The sequence below is a fragment of the Natator depressus genome, chromosome 25 (assembly GCF_965152275.1).
Source record: "Natator depressus isolate rNatDep1 chromosome 25, rNatDep2.hap1, whole genome shotgun sequence".
Taxonomy (NCBI): domain Eukaryota; kingdom Metazoa; phylum Chordata; order Testudines; family Cheloniidae; genus Natator; species Natator depressus.
Window position 1 is genome coordinate 9963096 of NC_134258.1, and position 20145 is coordinate 9983240.

At 40.7% G+C, this 20145-nt stretch overlaps 1 protein-coding gene across 2 annotated transcripts in view; it reads left to right on the top strand.

The window, feature by feature from the left end:
• The window catches only part of LOC141977906 (scaffold attachment factor B1-like), a 29457-nt gene extending 14566 nt beyond the window's left edge, over positions 1 to 14891 (top strand). Inside the window, exons 9-21 of one of the 2 annotated variants that reach the window (XM_074939687.1) lie at positions 2484 to 2584; positions 4543 to 4692; positions 4789 to 4868; positions 6332 to 6471; positions 7545 to 7636; positions 7929 to 8035; positions 9659 to 9952; positions 11167 to 11304; positions 12029 to 12071; positions 12780 to 12901; positions 13994 to 14106; positions 14196 to 14247; positions 14596 to 14891. In XM_074939687.1, coding sequence (XP_074795788.1) covers positions 2484 to 2584; positions 4543 to 4692; positions 4789 to 4868; positions 6332 to 6471; positions 7545 to 7636; positions 7929 to 8035; positions 9659 to 9952; positions 11167 to 11304; positions 12029 to 12071; positions 12780 to 12901; positions 13994 to 14106; positions 14196 to 14247; positions 14596 to 14725 — 1562 coding nt within the window. In that variant the 3' untranslated portion in view covers positions 14726 to 14891. Of the gene's footprint in view, positions 1 to 2483; positions 2585 to 4542; positions 4693 to 4788; positions 4869 to 6331; positions 6472 to 7544; positions 7637 to 7928; positions 8036 to 9658; positions 9953 to 11166; positions 11305 to 12028; positions 12072 to 12779; positions 12902 to 13993; positions 14107 to 14195; positions 14276 to 14595 lie in introns of both variants that reach the window. The other variant, XM_074939689.1, reaches the window with a different exon arrangement.
• Positions 14892 to 20145: the final 5254 nt, after the last annotated feature.

A 20145-nucleotide genomic window follows, 5' to 3' on the forward strand; every position in this document is an offset into this window, starting at 1 on the left:
GACTAGAATCATGGATACTTGCAGACATTTGGGCCGAATTCCTACAGACCCATTTTCATCAGTGATGTGTCTCATACTGACAGTACAGAAGCAATAAGGTGGGCTGATAGGTGGGCATATGGTCAGGTAACTGATATACAGAGCTTTGAAGGAGAGTGGTTTTAAATGTTTTGTGAATTTCCAGATCTTGCCTCCCTTAATACACAGGGGGAGAGTGTGTGTGAAATACACAGATTAGTGAAGAAATGGGTTGAGATATCTATTCACCATAGGATTATGCTACTTATATCCATTAGAACTGCTCACAGATTCCCAGCACAATGAGCATGGGGATCCTGAACATTCTGATGGAGGATCTGATACTGACAGACAGTTTACACATGTGACTGACAAACGAGAGGGTTAACAGGTAGTCATTCCGTGGAAGCATCTGTTGCTGCTGTAAATCTTTGTCTTGTTTACAAGAGCAGGTTTTGAAATCTACCAGTGAGACAAGGAACGACAGATGTAAAGTTTAAACTGAAATGTTTTTTCGGGCAGTTCACCCAGACTCAGTGGATAGGTTGATTATCCTGCCTGGCAAGCTCAAACCAGAGACTTTATGGAAGGTGATGAAATCTCTAACAAGATAAAGAGAGGTAATATCACTGCAAATGCATTGACCCCAGCAGTGAGGATAATCATACTAGCTGGTATCAAGACAAGTGTTGGAGACGGTTTTTAAGAGTCTAGAAAAGGCATATGGAACTATAGAGAGAGCATCAGAGCTTAAGCCTCAGTTTCTGAAACTGATCAACATACTGGAGAACAGCTGTGTACCTGAGCAGATTACATGCATTAGTCCAAAAAATTCTTGAGGTGGAGTGAAATATGCAGAATTAGACTCTTGTAAACAAGACCAGTTTTAGAAGGTTGTTGGCACAAATCATTGCTAACCACACTGAGGATCACAAGGGTATTAGTCCAGATGGTCGACAGAGAAACATTTCCAGTGCACAATTCTTGTTGAAAGTGAGAACCTATGGAGAAGGAATGCTGTGATTCGGAAAAAGAGAACATTGTCAAGAGAAGAGAAGGGCTTTAGTAAAGCTAGCCTGCATTTGGTGAAGGAACTGGAAGGAATATCAGAGCAGTTCTAAGAGACTGAAAGAGAAATATCTCCAAACTGAGCAACTGTTGGTTCAATTGCAGATAGCTAGATCAAGATCTGCTCCACCCAGTTAAGGAGGACATTTGACCACTCAGAAGCCTAAGGAAATTGGTAAGCGAGGATTGATAAAAAGACTTGGAGTACTTGTGGCACCTGGGAGACTAAGAAATTTATTTGAGCATAAGCTTTCGTGAGCTACAGCTCACTGATGAAGTGAGCTGTAGCTCATGAAAGCTTATGCTCAAATAAATTTGTTAGTCTCTCAGGTGCCACAAGTACTCCTTTTCTTTTTGCGGATACAGACTAACACAGCTGCTACTCTGAAACCTGTCATAAAAAGACTTGTTTCAATTATGGACAGCAAGGACATTTCATAGGTGGCTGAAAACTCTCCCAATCCCAATTTAATGCATTGACAGCTCATTAGCAGATAATCAGAGCAGAGTAGACCCACACCTGTATAGGGAAGAACAAGGGATTTTGCAAGGCAGAGTTGCCAGCTGGAGGATGTGTGTGCAGAATACAGCTCAACTGGAACCCAGTAAAGCATTTCAACAGCTAGTAGAACCTGCTTTTCAGGGCTATGCTTATGTGGATGGATCCAAGTGGATCACTCAGTGCATTCCAATTTGTTACCAACTAGTAGATAAGTCCCCTCCGTTGGGCATCAGGGCCCACGCAACTAAAGCGAGACAGCCTTTTCAGGGTGCCTAAGAAGTTTTCCTATATCAGATCTGCAAGGCTGCCACTTGGAGCTCAAGCCATACCTTTAACAGCCATTATATGCTGGATTATGTGATTGAAAATTTTACTTTAGAAATACCGAAAATCCATTTTTTTTCAAGTCACTTAGGTTCCTAGAACACGTAGGCCCATATTTTTAAAGGTATTTAGGTTTTGCGGCACTCGGCAGCACAACTAACTAATTTATGAGCCTAAATCTCATTTTCAAAAGGGATTTAGGCAATTAGGAGTCTAGATTGAATGGTCAAAAATATCAATCTCTCACACATGAGGAATATTTGTGCCATAAGTGGGATCCACATGGACAAAACACCTCTAAGAACCACAGTTACCTAAGGTGAGTAACCATTCTATTTAGTGAAGTCTGAGTCTTTGTAAAGTAATGTACTATATTTTTATCATGCATGTCAAAACTTGTAGTTTGTTACAACTGCAAATACGTCGAACTTAAAGGTACTAATCACTTTGAAGAATGTCAGTCAGTGAAGGTAAATTTTACACTTTATATTTCAGTTGACCTGTGACTAAAGAATGTGAACTGGAATTGCTTTTTTTAATTATGGTGAAATGAGTGTTCTTCTTGAATTAGGTCGCACTAGTAGCAGTTCTGGTAGAAACTTTTGGGTGAGTGGACTTGCCTCCACGACTAGAGCTACAGACTTGAAGAATCTTTTTAGCAAATATGGGAAGGTACGGTTTTTAATCCTTTTACCCCAAACTAGCTAACAATATTTCTTCTCTTGGTATTTGCTATTTAAAGTATTTTAATGGAATACCAGTACCACAGATGAAGTACAGGTAATTGGAAGTGTAAATTATCAAAAATGTTCTTGTTGCACGCAAAAGCAAATAAGATGTACTAATCTAAGCTATTTAAGCTTTTGTATTTTCCCTCACCCATACAAAAAATATCCTTTCCTCTCCAGATCCTGGTTTGAATTAATTTAGGCTAATGTCTTTGTTATATATATATATATTTCTACATTTCCTATACTGTAGTGTCACCCTCATGGTCACTCAGCGTAAATTTAATAATATGAAGGGGCTATATTTGAAACTGAATGAAATAATATTGGAATTTAGAGCCTGCTTTTTGGTGTAGTATGTAAGAATGGTGTCTCCAAATGTTCGTAAGTCCAAAGATTTGTTTGGTCTAAAATTGACACTGATACTAAAATTAACACTTGAAAAAAGGTTTTGTATACTGCTGTTAATGGTGTGCTGAATTAAATCCCATATCCCCTGTTAAGAGGAAAATTGGAAGGGCTGATTTAATAGATGATGGATGCCAAAATTAATAACTTCCCTCGTATTTGAAGGAATATTTAAGTATTTTTCTCAGAGGTTCAGTAGCGTACTTTAAAATGATGTTGTCAGATGCTGAGAATGCTTAAATACTGTTCCCACTGCAAGCGGTGGCAATGGCTTTCCGCAAATTTAACTTAACATATTGTGATCTTACATTAAATCAAATGAATTAACTTCAGCACATCTGGGTATTTGTTTGAATTGCATGTGGTTATTGCATTTGATGCCAAGAAAATTAACTGTGTCAAACTACATTATTAAAATGAGGTGTACTCATTTTCTTAGTTTAATCCAAAATTTCATCCAATGATCTGGGAGGAGATGATTCTAGAGAAATGGCACAAATGTGAATCCAAAATACCGGTGACAGCTGTCTTTGTATTGGCCTGAATAATCTGACAGCAGTCATTGTAATTCAAACAAAAGAATCCATATTCTTCTTTGGAATAATAATTATGGACAAAGTTAAATTTACAAGAGGCAAAAGTACACCTGCGGTAAAGTACACGTTAAAAGCATATTCCACCTTCAGCTGCACTTTAAAATGGGAAGCCTGTATGAATTTCTGATTTATTCCCCCAGTATTAAGTGTGCTCTATAGACTTTTTCTGCATAAACAAAGAGCTTTTATGGAAATACTTATCTATACATGCTGTTTCAACGTTTTCTTCCCTGTCTTCTGTAGCATACGTGAAAATTGCATATAAGCAGGCTTTTTAAAATCATATTTTTGGTGAGTGCTTCCCACCTCTCAAACTGAATTTTATTTGAAAAAATTTTTAATTAGTTAATATTTTGTGCGTACAACTACCAATGACTGAAAAGTTACATTTTTGTTGGGACTCATCCTAGCAGATTGTTGAACTCATATCAACATGAGTGGAAATTATACTTGCTCTCGACTGTTGTTCCTTTTATTACCGTTCATCAAAATGATGCTGGTGATGCACATTTTACAGGATTTCTTATAAATATACTTCACATTGTCTGCTTTTCACCAGTTGAACTTTTGCAACATTGCACTTACAATGCTTGGTTCCAAAATGTTGTTTTCATAGTTGTTTGTCGCTTAAAAACAGATATTCCAGGTATGATAGGCTGCATTAGAGTAGGTAAAAGACATGGTGAATGTGTCCAATGAAGTGAGCTGTAGCTCACAAAAGCTTATGCTCAAATAAATTTGTTAGTTTCTAAGGTGCCACAAGTACTCCTTTTCTTTTTCCGAATACAGACTAACACGGCTGCTACTCTGAAACCTAATATTTTAAGGTTATAAATGGGCTGTGTATGTGTGTGTTGTGTACTTATATTAGAGTGACACTATAATTGTCCTCCTTAAGGTGGTTGGTGCAAAAGTGGTGACCAATGCTCGCAGTCCTGGTTCTCGCTGCTATGGGTTTGTTACAATGTCTACGGCTGAGGAGGCAACAAAATGTATTACACACCTTCATAAAACAGAGTTACATGGGAAAATAATTTCTGTAGAAAAAGTAAGTGATCATTCTCAAGAAAAGATAGAATAACCTGTCTAAGAATTCCTATATTACTGAAATGTTTCACCTGGTGTTTGTCAAATATAATTTCAGGCAAAAAATGAACCTGCTGGGAAAAAACCTACAGAGAAAAAAGAGAGTGAAGTGAAGAAGGAGACAGTTGTCAGTGAGAGGTATCATTCTATGATCCCATATCTGAAAAATAGTTTGATAGTTTGGGGGTATTTTCTGCTTTGTCTGGAAAAACAAAGCTGTGTTAAGAAGTGAGCAAGTTGACTATATAAAGAGGTCTGGAGTGATGCATGCAAAAATAGGAATATGAATGGAAGCAATATTTGTGTTTCATTGTCACATTTCTGGTCAAGTGTATGCAGTCACAAATCAAATCTGTATCTGATTATCTAGGAACTAATAAGGCTTAAGTAGCAAAAAAGAAACCACTGAAAGCACAACTCCCTGATGGAATTTCATTAAAAGGTCTCCACCCTGACTCCCCTGTGTAGACTTCGAAGTATCCTGATTATTGTTGTGGGTGGAGAAATCTCAGAAATTGGTTATTTTCCTTGAATGCTAACTTTCCCTTGTATGTGCTTGGAACCTTACTCCCTATCTCAGTTGTAATTCTCAGTTCCATTTTCCAGTTCAGTTTTTTTTTGGCTCTCTGATGTTTTATCATAATGACTGTTCTTTCTGATCTTTATTACCAAATATACTATTATAAAAGTTAACAGTGAGTGAAGTGCAGATATTTCAACTGCATGCCTTGTTAGGTATATATAAGACCCATGTTTTCTCGGTCATAGGCTTTTTGGTATGTCTAGATCTTCTTATGCCAGGCTGCAATAAAGCCTGCTACACATCAATATCATAAACCTATAAAGAGCACCCCTCTAGAGTTCTGATCCATTCATTAGTCTGTTCCGTACTAGAGCTTTTTACACACAAGAGATTCTCTCATGGAACAGGGCTACCTAGGGCTACTGTTGGAGATCAGATGTTCAAGATTCTGTTCCCACCATTTGTTCTCATCAGCGCCACACTGCTTTTTCTTTTTGGAATACTTAGTGTAGCCAGAAGGGTTAAGATAACTCCTCTGCTTTAAATGTTTTCTTGAAGTATAACTCTCTTGTCAAATGCTGTTTGATAACTAGTTTTTGGCTTTGTTTAATTTAGCTCTCATCTCTGGAAACTTTTAATTTTATGAGAGGCTCTGCCCACCTACTGTATGGTGTCGATTTTGTTGTGTTCAACAGCCATGGTACAAAAACTCTACTAGGTTTGACGTTGGTTGCCATGTTTTCTCTCAGGAATCTTCTCTGGCATTAGGCACACCATAGTGTGTGTTTTCCTATTGTGTATAGTTCAGTTATCTTGATCTTATGGTAGGCCAAAACTTCTTTGAAGCTGTACCGTAGGTTCTGATCTTTTTCACTTCATGCCAACAGAGGAATTAGCATTTTCAGTATCAGCGTTGGACATACTGTGCATTTCTTCCAGAGACTTAAGCCAAAGCCTTATATGTAAAAGGACATTTATTTCAATCTGCTTTTAGCTCAGACTTTCTACACATTTATATCATTCTTTGTCAATGTGTTGAGTTTTTTCCTTCAGTTTTAAATCAGTTTATTTTCTATAGGTCTGGCAGTGTTAAAAACGATGAGAAGACTGACCAACAAGATGATGCTAAGAAAGCAGAAGGAAAAGATGAAAAAGAAGAGAAGGATAAAGATGAGCTGAAGTCTGGGTCCTCAGATCAACTGAAGACTACAAAATCAGGTAATTTAACTGCTGTTTTGTTATAGAGTATTAGGCATAATTCATGTGGATGCTTACAATTATGTCTTCCCAAACCAAATGATTTAAATGTTTTGTAAGATGGAAGGTAGGATAGTACTTTTTAAAAATTGCTGTAGCTGACTACGTTTTGGTCATCATATTAAACAGAGTTACAGTGCATAATTTTGGGTGATGAAATGCTGCTGGTGTTCTGTCAAGACTTTGTGGCACTGATCATTTGAAAAATTGAGGTATTACATGCACGTATGTGAAATAGTCAGTTACACAACTGCCTATGTTCTTATTAGCCTTGATTTCGATCAGGTCCATTTTTAGGGGGAAAGCTTAGGAACAAGCACTGTTTGCTATATATGTTAGGATACTTCAAGTGAATGTAATTAGAAATAGGATGTGTAGTCAAAAAATGTCACGCTGGACGTTTACATCACCCTAGTTATGTAGTAAATGCTGGGTAGAATGAGAAAACAGGATTTTGTTTTTCTGTTTCGACTTCTCTTATGTCTCCATGCCTGATATATTTGTGAATACGCAGGGTGGGTAATTTAATCAAATATAACTTAGTAGTAAACTAAACAGTAAGTAAAACTTAACCATAACTAGTCAGTAGAAATCTGATGGAAACTGCCAAAATTACAAAACTTATAGATATCTTGTTTATGGATTTGGTTTCTTTTTGTTATAACAATCATTATTGAATGGTTCAGGTTATGCTGACAAGTGCATTTCATATTTAGTATCTATTGGTTTTAGAAATTGAAACAGTTGTATAAAAATGTATTCACTATGTACCTGATCACTTTGCTATCAAGTAGCATCTAAAAGTCTTACAAGGGATCTGCCCCTGGTGTTACTCAGTTTAAGTAGAAAAGATAAAATAAAAATGTTACTTTACTTTATGGGTACAAATTGCAGAGTATTCAAAAGTCACTTCTGTGAAACAGCATTTTGAAAAGGGGTTAATGTTAAAAATGTTCACATTGCAAGGACTTTTACCATTGAAAGTTAAAGCTCCCATTATATTATGTAATCTCCTTTTGTTGTGGTTTGTGTAGGAAGTAAGGGAGCAGAAAGGATAGTAGTAATGGACAAATCCAAAGGAGAACCTGTTATTAGCGTGAAAACTTCAACTACATCAAAAGAGAGAGTAAGTTTAATTTTTCTGGGTTCAAAATTCCCATTAGTCAAATAGCTTTTAAATGGCTGACATCACAAAACTCCAGCACTACACTCAAGCTAAGACCTATTTCTTTTGTGTGTTTTGTCTACACTTATAAAAGGAATAAATATGTTTAAAAAAATTCATGCAGAGACTAAGCTCTCAGACACACCATTTGTGAAAGGAAGGGATGTTATGAGTATTGTTTGATTGGTTATCATAATTGTGTTCTTATAAATGCACTCCAGTAAGCCTTTATCAACTTTTATATTAACTATAGAGCCTTAAGAGCCAGGACCGCAAATCAGAGAGCAAAGAGCGACAAGGTATTGTGCCATTCGACAAAATCAAAGCACAGCGAAAAATTAGAGAGGCGGAACAACGCCGGTAAGTTCAATGGCAAAGTTGTGTGGAATTTTTTTTCTTTTTAGAACTTTGGTGACTGTCTTCTCACTAAAGCTATTTAAAGGGGACATAGTCCCTTTATCGTTGGTATTTGAAGTTTAGTTTTTTTTTATTCAGTTAACCATTGTCTATGTAGATGCCCGCTGTCAGGTCACACATCGGGAGGCCACAAGCCCCAGAAGAGACTGCAGAGCACTGATTGTTGAGGTTATTCATATACCCTCTTTGGATCTGAACATGCAGTGTGAAGTTATATGTGAAAACATAGCTCAAATTGTCCTCTTCTGCCTTTTCTATTTTGTACATAGGTTTAATTAATGTTAAGTATGCTCTGCTGCTTGGCAAGAGAGAGGAAAATCCCCCAAAACAATTCCATCCCACCCAATTCAGTGCTTTCAGGAAAATGCCTGAGGGGAAAAAGGAAGATTGGCTCAGAATCAGGGACAGATTTCCATCCAGACTCATTCCATCGGGCAGCGTGAATCTTAGCTCCCTTTTAGGTGACTCACCTTGTCAGACCATTCAAAGTTTACAAGTAATTTGAAATTTAAAAAAAAGCTGGTTACACATATATGCAAAGAGTGGGCTTAAATTGCAGCAAAGGTGGTTTAGGTTGGACGTTAGGAAAAACTTCCTAACTGTCCGGGTGGTTATGCACTGGAATAAATTGCCAAGGGAGGTTGTGGAATCTCCAACATTAGAGATTTTTAAGAGCAGGTTAGACAAACACCTGTCAAGAATGGTCTAGATAATACCTAGTCCTGCCATGAGTGCAGGGGACTGTACTACATGACCTCTTGAGGGTCCCTTCCAGTCCTATGATTCTATGTATAGAAATATAAATAATGGTTTACTATCCATGCTTTGAGGGACCCTAGTGCAGATGCTTATTTTTTTCTGATACTCCTTTCATAGTGTTCTATAAAAGGATAAAGGTAGTACTGTGTCCACATTCTAAATTCCTTGGCCTTTACTCATCTTAATCAGTGCATCCATTTCCCATCCTTTGCAAAATGTCACAGCTTATCTAGGGAAAGCTAAATCTGGGTAGGGTTAAAAAAAAAAAAAAAAAAACCCTTTCATAAGACTTCAACATGGTTTTTAGTATTTTTTTGGACAAGTCCAGAGAATCTGTATCTGTTCGTAGATCTAAATGGATTAGACCCTGTATTCGGTTTTCAGCCCTCTTAACAGTGGATATTCTGAGGTAATTCTTGATGGGAAGAGAGAGGTTACTCACCCACCTGTAAGTGGAGTTCTTAGCCTTTGCAGATTCACACTAACCCACCCTCCTTTCTTGCTTCTTCATAGTCCTTGGATGATATTTTGAGTAATAGGAATGAATTTAGGGCATTTAGGATCATGGTCCCTTGGCCTTGCACCTAATGTTCAGATCTGTGAGGATGTGCGTGCTTCTGCAGAGGTGATATAATTAACTCCAGTTACAGGTGAGCAGCCATCCTCAGTGCTGAATACCCCGTAGCCTGGTTAGAGGGAACCCCCAACACAAATCTAGGATTATTGCAGTTTCTATTTTTGCTTTATAGTTCATTGTCAGCATTGAAGGGTTAAATCTTTAAGCCTTTTACCTTGTTATTTATATAGCACCCGTGAGCGTCGGGAGAGACAGCAGCATTTGCAAACCATACGGGAACGAGAAGAAAGAGACCGGCTTGAGATAGCTCGAGAGCGCCTACAAATTGAACGAGAGCGCCTTGAACGAGAGCGGATGGAAAGAGAGCGCCTGGAGAGAGAGCGAATGCACATAGAACATGAAAGGAGACGAGAACAGGATCGCATACAGCGGGAGAGAGAGGAGCTGCGTCGTCAGCACGAGCAACTTCGCTATGAACAGGAACGGCGATCGGCATTGAGAAGACCATATGACATAGATGGGAGGTAAAAACTACAAATACAGTGAGTTAATGATTTCCCGTTTGATGCAAGTAGAAAAGCTAGCAGTCCTTAGATTCTCTCTGGAAGTCCCAAACCACGGAGAGAACTACGTAGGCAGACAGTCATTGATGGGCTTTTGTGTCAAATGCTCCACTAGATTACATGCAAAAATGTGCTTGTCACTATTAAATAGTTCAATCAGTAATCATTCTTAAACACATTAAACTCTTCATAGAGTTACCCATACCAGTTCTCTCTGAATTGAAAAAACTCAAAATATAGTAAATTTCCCTACAGGTGGATTAGAAGATCCATGTAATTGCAAAAAACCTAGTCTGTCTTTCTCCCTGTGTTGCTGATCAGAATCTCGTTTTGACTGGAGTTAAAGCAGTCTGTTTTATAAGCCCTAAGGGAAAAGTTGACTGAGGGATTGTGTGTGGCACGTTGGGATGTAAAGCTACCTTGTGCTAGCCTGCCATGCACTAACTGTCTCTGTGGACCCTGCTGCTGCCCACGAAAAGTTTCGTGGTGTACTGAAGAGGGGTAGGTCAAAGCGCAGTAGGGAACTTTTAGTGCACAGCATCAGAGTCTACACAGTTAGTGTGTGGCAGGCTAGCACAAGGTAGATTTACATCCCAGCGTGCCCTGCACTAATAGTTCATATAGACAGACCTTGTGACAGATGGACAAATTACTGTAGAAAATCCTAAAACAAATGCAGATAGAAGACAATATTTCTTCTTGTTTCAGCACATGCACAATAAGGTAAAGATTGATATAGGTTAACTTAAAGCAGTCTTTTTTCTGAAACTCAAAGATACCATTTTGGCAGATCAGATTTTAATAATCAAATCTAAATAATTACTGACTGTTCAGATTAACCCACAGAATAGAAATTGAATAATGTATTTCCTTAATTTAGATTCAAAGAAACATGGACCAAACATGGATGGAACTGATTAACAGTGTAATTCATATAATTTTGGTAATTCTGTGTACACGTACTGTAACTCATAACTTGTACTGCCTTAGTTCTGCTGTATTCCTTTCTCATGTGTCACTTTTTTCCTCTTCTGTAAGAAAATATCTTATCCTATCAATTATGCTTACCTTTAAAAAAAGGTAATAACTAAATGAGACTAGATATGAAGAGAACAAAACAGAAAGATGATTCTGTCTGGACTACAATATTGTATTAAATCTGTACTACTTTGTAGGCGAGATGACTCCTATTGGCCAGAGGCAAAGCGAATGGCGATGGATGACAGATACCATTCTGATTTTAGCCGCCAAGATCGCTTCCATGATTATGACCACAGGGATCGTGGCCGATACCAAGACCATTCTATGGACAGGTTAGTGATTTGTTTTTCTGCATTGCCTGAAATCAGGTAACAGCAATAGTATATTTAGTATGACATTTTTCTCTATTTGTTTGATAAATGCTGCTTTTTTAAAAAAAAAAAAAAAAAAAAAAAGGTGTGGGGGGGGGCTCAGAGCTTGTCTATTCTTGTTCCATGCTGAAGTTTGTAATTGTCTGTGGGGTTTACTTTTGAAACCTGTGTAACCAGAAGAAACCTTACAAAACAAGGTGTTTGAATGTACTGTGTCATCAACTAAAAGCTTCCAACAGATTTGTTCAAAATGTGGGAAATAGCATTACAAGCAGAACTGATTGCAATAGGACTCATAAAGTCCTTGAAATAGCATTATGAGCACCCAGTGCTTTTTTCCCATGACTAATTGGTTTCTTTCGTATTTATATATTCCCAGTGTTGCAAGTCAGAAAGTTGTCAAATGTTTTAAAAGCTCACACTAACATGTAGACAAGATAAGTCTTTATACAGTGAATATTCTATTTACCTTCTTATGTTGGGACTGACTAGGTTTTTAAACTGGCCAGAATGTTTCACGGTTTCCATATGTGCAAGTGAAATTTGATAGTTTGTAGAGATTGAGAATCTGCAATTCCAGCAGAAACCTGTGCTCAGCACCTGTGAAAATACAGCCCTAAATACTTCGTATAAATTAGTTTTATAATATCATAGCAAGATTCTGATTCGAATTGCTCCTTTTCAGGAGAGAAGGATCAAGAACAGTGATGGGAGATCGCGATGGGCAGGTGAGTTGTATGTGGATACGGGCCTAGAGTAGCTTAATTTTTATAAACTGATTTCCTATACTGAGTGTCAGATTAATATATAGTGAACTAGTGTAAGAGATGCAGATAAGGAAAGGAAAACCTATGCATTATAAATCTTAATTTCTTTTTTAAATAGGTAAAAATGAAAACACTTGAGTAATCTGACTACTTGTTCTATTTACTGGTACACAAATACATCAGAGGTAATTCCTCTGGCACTATAAACACAACTAGTGAGTGTCTCAGTATGGTAAAAAGAAAAGGAGGACTTGTGGCACCTTAGAGATAGGTGCTACAAGTCCTCCTTTTCTTTTTGCGGATACAGACTAACACGGCTGCTACTCTGAAAGCAGTATGGTAAAGTGTACCAAAAGTGTGCGTAGAAAATGCAAAGACACAACATAGAGGTAAAAGTGAGTAAGGAAGTCATTGGAAGAATTTAATTCCACACAGTAACTTTCAGATTAAACTAGGCCAAAATGGAATTAGCAAAAAAGTTTTGAAGTTGTTCAGAGGAAAATTTTTGCTCCAGTGGTGACACTCCTGGATGGGCTTTCTGAAATCTTGTGATCCTAACGTGCTCTCTACTGATGGATAGGTTATTGAATTGGGTAAATTCTATTGATCAGCTCTTACCAAGTTGAGGATCAGGTTACAGCATTCCAATGTGTACCCTTCACCTTTCAGCATTATGGAGATGAGCGCCATGGAGGACCAGATCGTCATTCACGAGACTCACGGGACAGTTGGGGTGGCTATGGGTCTGACAGAAGAATGAGTGAAGGGAGAGGGATACCTCCACAGTCTCGGTTAGTATGGGGAAACGAGGACAGTCTTTCACCAGCACTTGCAATGGTCATGCTTCTTTGAAACTTCAAATGAACTTTTTGAAGGGTGATAGTAGGGAAGCAGTTTTACCAGAGTAAATCCTCTCTCCAAATAGTTTTACTGAGGGTCTCCTCTCTCCTGGCTGTGCAGTGGATTTACACATGTAGTGCCCCTGTGCATCATGGAGCTCTGTAGTAAAGAGTTGCTGTGCTTTGCCTGTATTCACAGTTCTCTTGTAAGGCTTCCTCTTCTAAGGGTCAAATTTGATTGACCCTGGTGCTCCTGAAATTCTTTGAAGAGGGAGTAACTTGTAGCTAGTGGACTGAATTTGAGACTGTTAAATGGAAGAGAAGCCAGAATCTTAATGGAAAACCCAATATGGGACAAACTTGGAATCCCAGACTGTTCTTGTTTAACCATCATGCCAGTCTTAGCATGAATTAAAATTTTCCAACTGTATAGTGGGGAGCACTCACAGGTATTCAGTGAAATTACTTTCCTTTTATCACAGTATTAAGATTTACGGTTTGTTACTTCTGTGTCATCCACATTTGTCAGTTCCACAGTGGGGTTTTACCTCTGATTTTCAGTTGAAGTGGCAGGGACCAGCCTGGAATTTAGCACCCTTCAGGAAAACAACCCAGTAAAAACGCTTCCAAAGCTGAACATTTTGTTAACTTTAAAATTAGATACTGTTTCCTCTGAGTAAGCCACTATGCAGAACATGACAACATACATTGTTCTCAGATTGAATTTTGATTAGTGGGTTGGTCAGAGTGGCCAGCCTGGATACTCAAAGAAGAAGTCATTGGGCATCAAATATACCCAGTTGCAGAAATAGAATTAAGGAACTCCTATTTCCTCATTTGTTACGTTAGGTGGATTGTTCAGCAACTTTATTACTGAGATATGGTTAAACCAGCTGAACACTGTAGATTCAGGTTTGGTAAGCTTGTATCTTGGTAAAGGATACTAATATGTTTATGAATGAGATGTTACGTTTGGCTTCACTGCGTGCTATGAAACTGGTAAGAAACATACCTAAAGATTTTTCTTTCTTTCTTTCTTTCCAGTGACGGACGTGATTGGGGAGATCATGGTCGAAAGTTTGAGGGACATAAAGATCGTTCGTGGCAGGGCAGTGCAGATGGGGGAATGATGGGACGGGATCATGAGAGATGGCAAGGTAAACATAGAGCATTCTTAGCATAAAGAAAGCAAAACTGGAATGGGGGAATAATGAAGGGAATGTTTGAACATTCTTTTTAATTCTAGGTGGTGGTAGAGGCAGACCAGGCCATGCAGTGCATCGGGGAGGCCTGTCAGGGTAAGCAGCTTTATCAAGGATAATTGGGGTTTGTACCTTTTATTCCTGTTCCCTTCCCTTTGTAACAGTCATTCCTGTGCATGTTTAAATTATTTAGCGGAATCTTTTGAGAGAGAACAAAAGTAATTTGGAGTTATGCAAAGTAAAATAATTCAAGAATGTGTGTGATTTGTCCTTGATATAATATCTGTGAGTAATGAATATTCCCATGATTATATCTGGTGCATCTTACTGAATGAAAATCATACAAGAAATGCAAATGGCACCAATTGTATCCATTTGATAATCAAAGTTGCAGTGAAAACTTAAACACTTTGAAGATAAATTAGTGTGTGACTCTCTTTGTAGGCGTGGAGGCTTCATGCAGAGTGGCAACCAAGGCCAGATGATGCATGGCGGAGGGATTCAAGGGGAAGGATTTGCAGGCCAGGAGAGAGCAACCAGACCCAATGACCCCCGTTTCAACCGTCGCTACTGAATGTTTTAATTTTTTAATGTGAGATGGCAACAGAGGTGAATTCTCTATTACCCAGGGTTACCATTAACTGTAACTGATGGGTTACCCTACATGTGTAATTTTTTTAAGCTGCTGCCACATTATATCGCTCACTACAATGTGAATTCCTTTGTTTTTGTAATGTGTTGTTCATACCCCATTTAAAATGTTTGTCGATGAAGCATTCCATTTTCCATAAATAAAACCAGTTTACAGTTAACTGTCTTCTGTCCCAATGACACTGCAGACGCCAGAGTTAGAATTTGACCAGGATGTTAAGACTGACCAGGAGGTCGCAAAAGGGACTGCAACTTAAAAGGAGGATTCTCTCACCAGCCATTTTAGGAAGAGAGAAAGGCTAAATGGAGAAGAAAGAGAGAGGAGGGTCAAGGGACACAGAAAAGACACTGACCAAATCCCATAAGGCTCTTGGAGTGATGAGGAAACAGGCAGAGATTTGTGTCTGGTGTTCGTTTTTCCACTAGGTCTCTCGAAGTTCCTTTGTGAATAATTATACTGGAATTAACTCACTTTTATTCTGGAATCGTGTGTGTCCATACAGGGAACATTGGGAGTGGTGCCCCCAAGCAAGGCAGAGGACCATTATTCTTATGGGTTGGTCTACACTTAAGTTAGCTACGTAGGTCAAAGGAGTGAACAAAACACACCCTGACTGACATAGCTATGATGACCTCACCCCCAGTGTAGATGCAGCTATGTCGATGGACAAAAGTTTCCTCAATAGAAACAAACTTTTGTTTCGGGAGATGTTCCTACATCAACAGTAAAACCCCTTCCATGGGGGGTAGGCTGCATCTATGCTATGAGGTTATGGTCGCACATCAACATCAATACAACTATGCCAACATAGTCTCTGTATTGTAGACATATCCTTAGTCGAAGGATGCTTCTGTGACAGCAGGCACCCAGAGCAGGTCAGAAATCTGAGGAAATCAACCCAGAGCTTAGCAGCTGCTGCAAATTGGAACATGAGAATAATGAAGGGGATTGCAAGCACTGGATTAAAAGCAAGGGAGAGGAACATCTAGACGGGGAGGGAGTTGAGTTTCATAGGATGACTTGGGAGGATTAAAATTTCTTCTAAATTAATACCAATTACCTTCTGTGCCACTAATAACCCCTGACATAACTTGGACAGATGGAAACTTTACCATCTTCGCTTGTTTTCACCCTTCTCCCTACTTAGATGGCCAGGTCGGACTGGGCCAGTGGGTTCCAGTGCATCCTGTGCAGTGGTTGCCATCCTAATCACAGTCTCATCCCAGCACAACCCAGGAATTTGCTTACAAGGTGGGGGATGACCCTGTCCCCTTACCTTGGTAACCATGTGGTGTTACACATCGTGCCCCTGCAATTGGCTGGTTGGCTGAAAGAGAGAATTGGGTGGGTTTAAACGTTGGAGGCTACCATATGTACAGCTCAGTTGTACGCTGAGGATGGGTGACTGCTGGGTCCATGTGTAGCCTGGGAGCCCCCATGCTCCTGGGCCCCGTCACTCTCATCTCTCCAGGTCTCCATGAGAGTAGCTGTCTGCAAGGCCCAGGAGCTGGGCTCTGCATGCCGGGTTCACTCCCTGCCCCTTCTGATCTCTGGGGTCGCTCTCAGGCTGCTTCTGCGTCCCTGCTTAACTCCGGCACAGACCCAGCAGTATTTGTCTCTCTTGCATACAAAAGCCTCTTCAGCTTAACACATTTAGAGGCTTTTTTTTGTTTTTACGTTTTTGATGGCCAGAAGAGTAACCCGTCTGCTGCAAACACCTAATCATAGGGCGACTGACCAGGGTCCAGTGCACCTGGGACTTGTCAGCTGCCTCCCAGCTGGGCTTAAGAGAAGGCATCTGGGCCATATAAAGGAGAGAAACTGAAAGGGGCAGAAGAGAGCGGGAGCCATAAGGCAGGGAAGCTTGGGTGTCCTTGCTCCCCCAACACATGGCACACTCCCAAGGCAGTGAAGGGCATGGGAGCCAGACACCGTGAGGATCCGTCATTGCATGCACTGTAAGTATGAGCTGTAGGACACACTGCATGGATGTGAGTCACTGCCCAGAATTGGGAATCAGGCATTTGCCCCGGGGGTGCAACTTGCTGTGTGGTCTCGGGAACCTCTGCTCAGCTGGGACCAACCCCCACCCCACCACACCCCATCCCCATTGCCATTTGCTGGCAGAGCCTGTCCAGCCCAACTGTCTCCCCTGGGTCCCTTGCCTCCCCCCTCCTCTCATATCCCCTGTGACTCCTACTCTCCTGCCTTGTCCTCCGTCCCCTGTTTGTGACCCTCTGCACCATCTCCCAGTGCCTTTTATGGAGCCCCCTCACCCCAGTGTATCTTCAGCAGTACTCCCCGCTCCAACCAGCCTGCTTGCTGACCCTTCCCTGTCTCCCTGTCTGTGATGCTTCCTGGGGGTACCCAGGGTTGTGATGCACGTCTCTGCCACCTGCCCTTAGCTGGGGGGAAGTCTTGTCTGGGCACAACAGGGCTCAGCTCCCCGACTCACCAGCCATGGCAACATATGAGCTCCCCTCTGGACCTATGCAGGCCGGGTGCCCTCTGCAGGTTGGCAATAGGCACCCTCCAACCACCAAGCCCTCCAAGCATGTCCCTGAGCATCCAGCCCCTGTGCTGCTGGAAACTCGCTGTACAGATTCATGGCTTCACTGCGGCCCTTAGCCATGTCTACCGTTTATGTGATGATATACAGAGATTCAAGTGATGGTAAGTAGGAGCATTGGGGGCAAATGATTACACAGAATAAAATCAACGTGCATTCTAGAGGCTAGACTTGCTGGACAATGGTCACCCACAGTCCTTCCAATGTTTTACAGCCAGGCTTGGCTGTGATCTTCCATTCATGAGACAAATTGTGCTGTCAGCTTGCCTCCTTGGTGAACGATCCTGGATGCCTGTTTGCACCCCCAGATAGATCAGAACAATATGTTCTCACACCCCCGTTGTTTTTTCCTGTATACTCCTCTCTTGTAGATTTTGCAATCTATTAATCTGGCTCAGTTTGCAAATAGGCCTACAGGGTGAGGGAGAGACAATGACCAGGCAGTGGGATACGCAGCTTTTACCCCTGGCCTGAAAGGAACCTGTCCGAAAGAAGTCACCTTCTGGTTATCTGCCTTAAGAACATAATTTTCAGTATAGACACACAATTCCTTGAATATTAGTGGTACATACATTTCACAATGATTGATGACCAGTGGGCTACTGGCTCTTGGTAGAGCTCTGGATCAGGGAGGTTGTGGAATCCCCATCATCGGAGGGTTTTGAGAACAGGCTGGACAAGCTAGCGATACCTCCTTTGTAAACCATGTTGTGATTCACTGCTGAAAAGTACGATCAGGAGCTGGGTTTTATTACTGTGTAGCACTTTGGGTGTTGTGTAAGTCCTACAGCTGGATCCTTCTAAACCTGGTAATTGACACAGTTCAGATTCCCTCAGGCAAGTAAGTGGATTTAGGAGTTTATCCCAAACTGGGGAGCGGATCCTGAGCACAATAAAATCAACTTACTCTAAATTTCAGAGTGGTAGCTGTGTTAGTCTGAATCGGCAGAAAGATCGAGGAGTACTCGTGGCACCTTAGTTTGCTAGTCTCTAAGGTGTACTCCTCGTTCTTTTTACTCTAAATTGTTTCTGTTGATTGGTTGATTTTATTATTTACACCGTTCACAGTCATAAGTGTTTGCAATCTCAGGTGCATTCCTAGGTGAATTAGATTGTAGAGCAAACCTCCAAACAGGCACTGCCATTTCTAACCCTATGGTGGGGTTTGCTGCATCTGAAAACAGGAATTAACTTCAAGATGAAAGCTTAGTGTAGATTTTTCTCCGAGGGGTATCAGAAGACAAGTTGCATTTCTCCCCGATTCCATTGGGTGGCCGTATTAGACCGTATACACACAAGGTAGGTGAGGAAATATTTCTTTACTGGACCAATGTCTGTTGCTGAAAGAGACGAACTTTCAAGCTACATGGTCATCTTGATTCACCCACCTTGGCTCTCTAATATCCCGGAACCAACTGCCTAGAACAACACTGCGAACAATGTGTATATATACATACATCCCTTTTCAAAATAGCAGCCGTAGTCCGTGTAACACTTCGTACCAAATCAGTGACATTTTAAAGGTGCATTTGATAACCTACAAGCCCCTATTCAACCCAGCGCCTGTAAATGACTGACTGTTCGACAAAACGCAGCCAACTCAGTTGCATCCTGAGAAATCAAGCCTCGTTAGAACTGGCAGCTGTTTTGAACAACTGCAGCAAATATCCCCACACTTAAATCTCTGTATATCCTTTCCCCTGAATCTATCTTTAGGTTTAGGTTAAATATTAGGAAAAACTTTTTCACTAGGAGGGTGGTGAAACACTGGAATGGGTTACCTAGGGAGGAGGTGGAATCTCCTTCCTTAGAAGTTTTTAAGGTCAGCCTTGACAAAGCCCTGGCTGGGATGATTTAGTTGGGGATTGGTCCTGCTTTGAGCAGGGGGTTGGACTGGATGACCTCATGAGGTCTCTTCCAACCCTGATATTCTATCTTCTCTATTTAGAGTATAAGTACATTGGGACAGGGACTATCTCACGGGACAGTGCCCGGTACCACGAGGCCCTGTTCTTAGCTGGTCCTCTAGCACTACTTAACAAACATGCTAAGTACCTAATCAAACTGTCTTCTTGCCTTATTCTGTGTTGGCCTACATTTTTCTAGTGATTTGGGGGGATGTCATTTTTCAGAAGCCAAATGTGCGATACCTTGAAAGGGGGTTGATTCTCAAACAGCGAGCAGCATCCACTCTTGGAAAACGGGGGCCCTTTCAGGTGCCCAAATCAATGAATCACTTCTGGAAATATAGACCAAAGGTATTTTACATGTATTTACTACCCAAAAAAACACAGATGAACTGAATGCTGCAGCCGTGTACCACGTGTACGGCTGAGTTACTCTCTACAAACCCAGCTGCAGCCTCGGCAATAGCAGGACAAGTTTCCCAACGGTCTCTAGCTCTTCCCCCTTCTCACGTGAAATCGGCTGAAGTATGTAAAAGCCCCAATGGGAAAATAAAGCAATTCTAACTCCCGTTAAAGGAGACAGACCTAAACTGCTGAATGAAGGCCCAACGCTGGAGGGTTTTTTGAGAATTCAATGCTAGGTTCACTCTTGCTCCCAGTGAAGTCAATGGGAGCAGAGTGGGGGCGGCCGCCTGCCTGTTTTGGAAAAAAAATCTCACCCCTAGAATGCAATCTGTTCAGCGCTTCTAAGCAAGTCTGTGCAGGCAGGGTCACGAGCGATGATGCATTTCCCTGTAAACTACGCCCTGGGGTGAAGAATCCCTTCGCTTGACGCGCCTCAAACGGACCGTACCTCTGCCAACGCC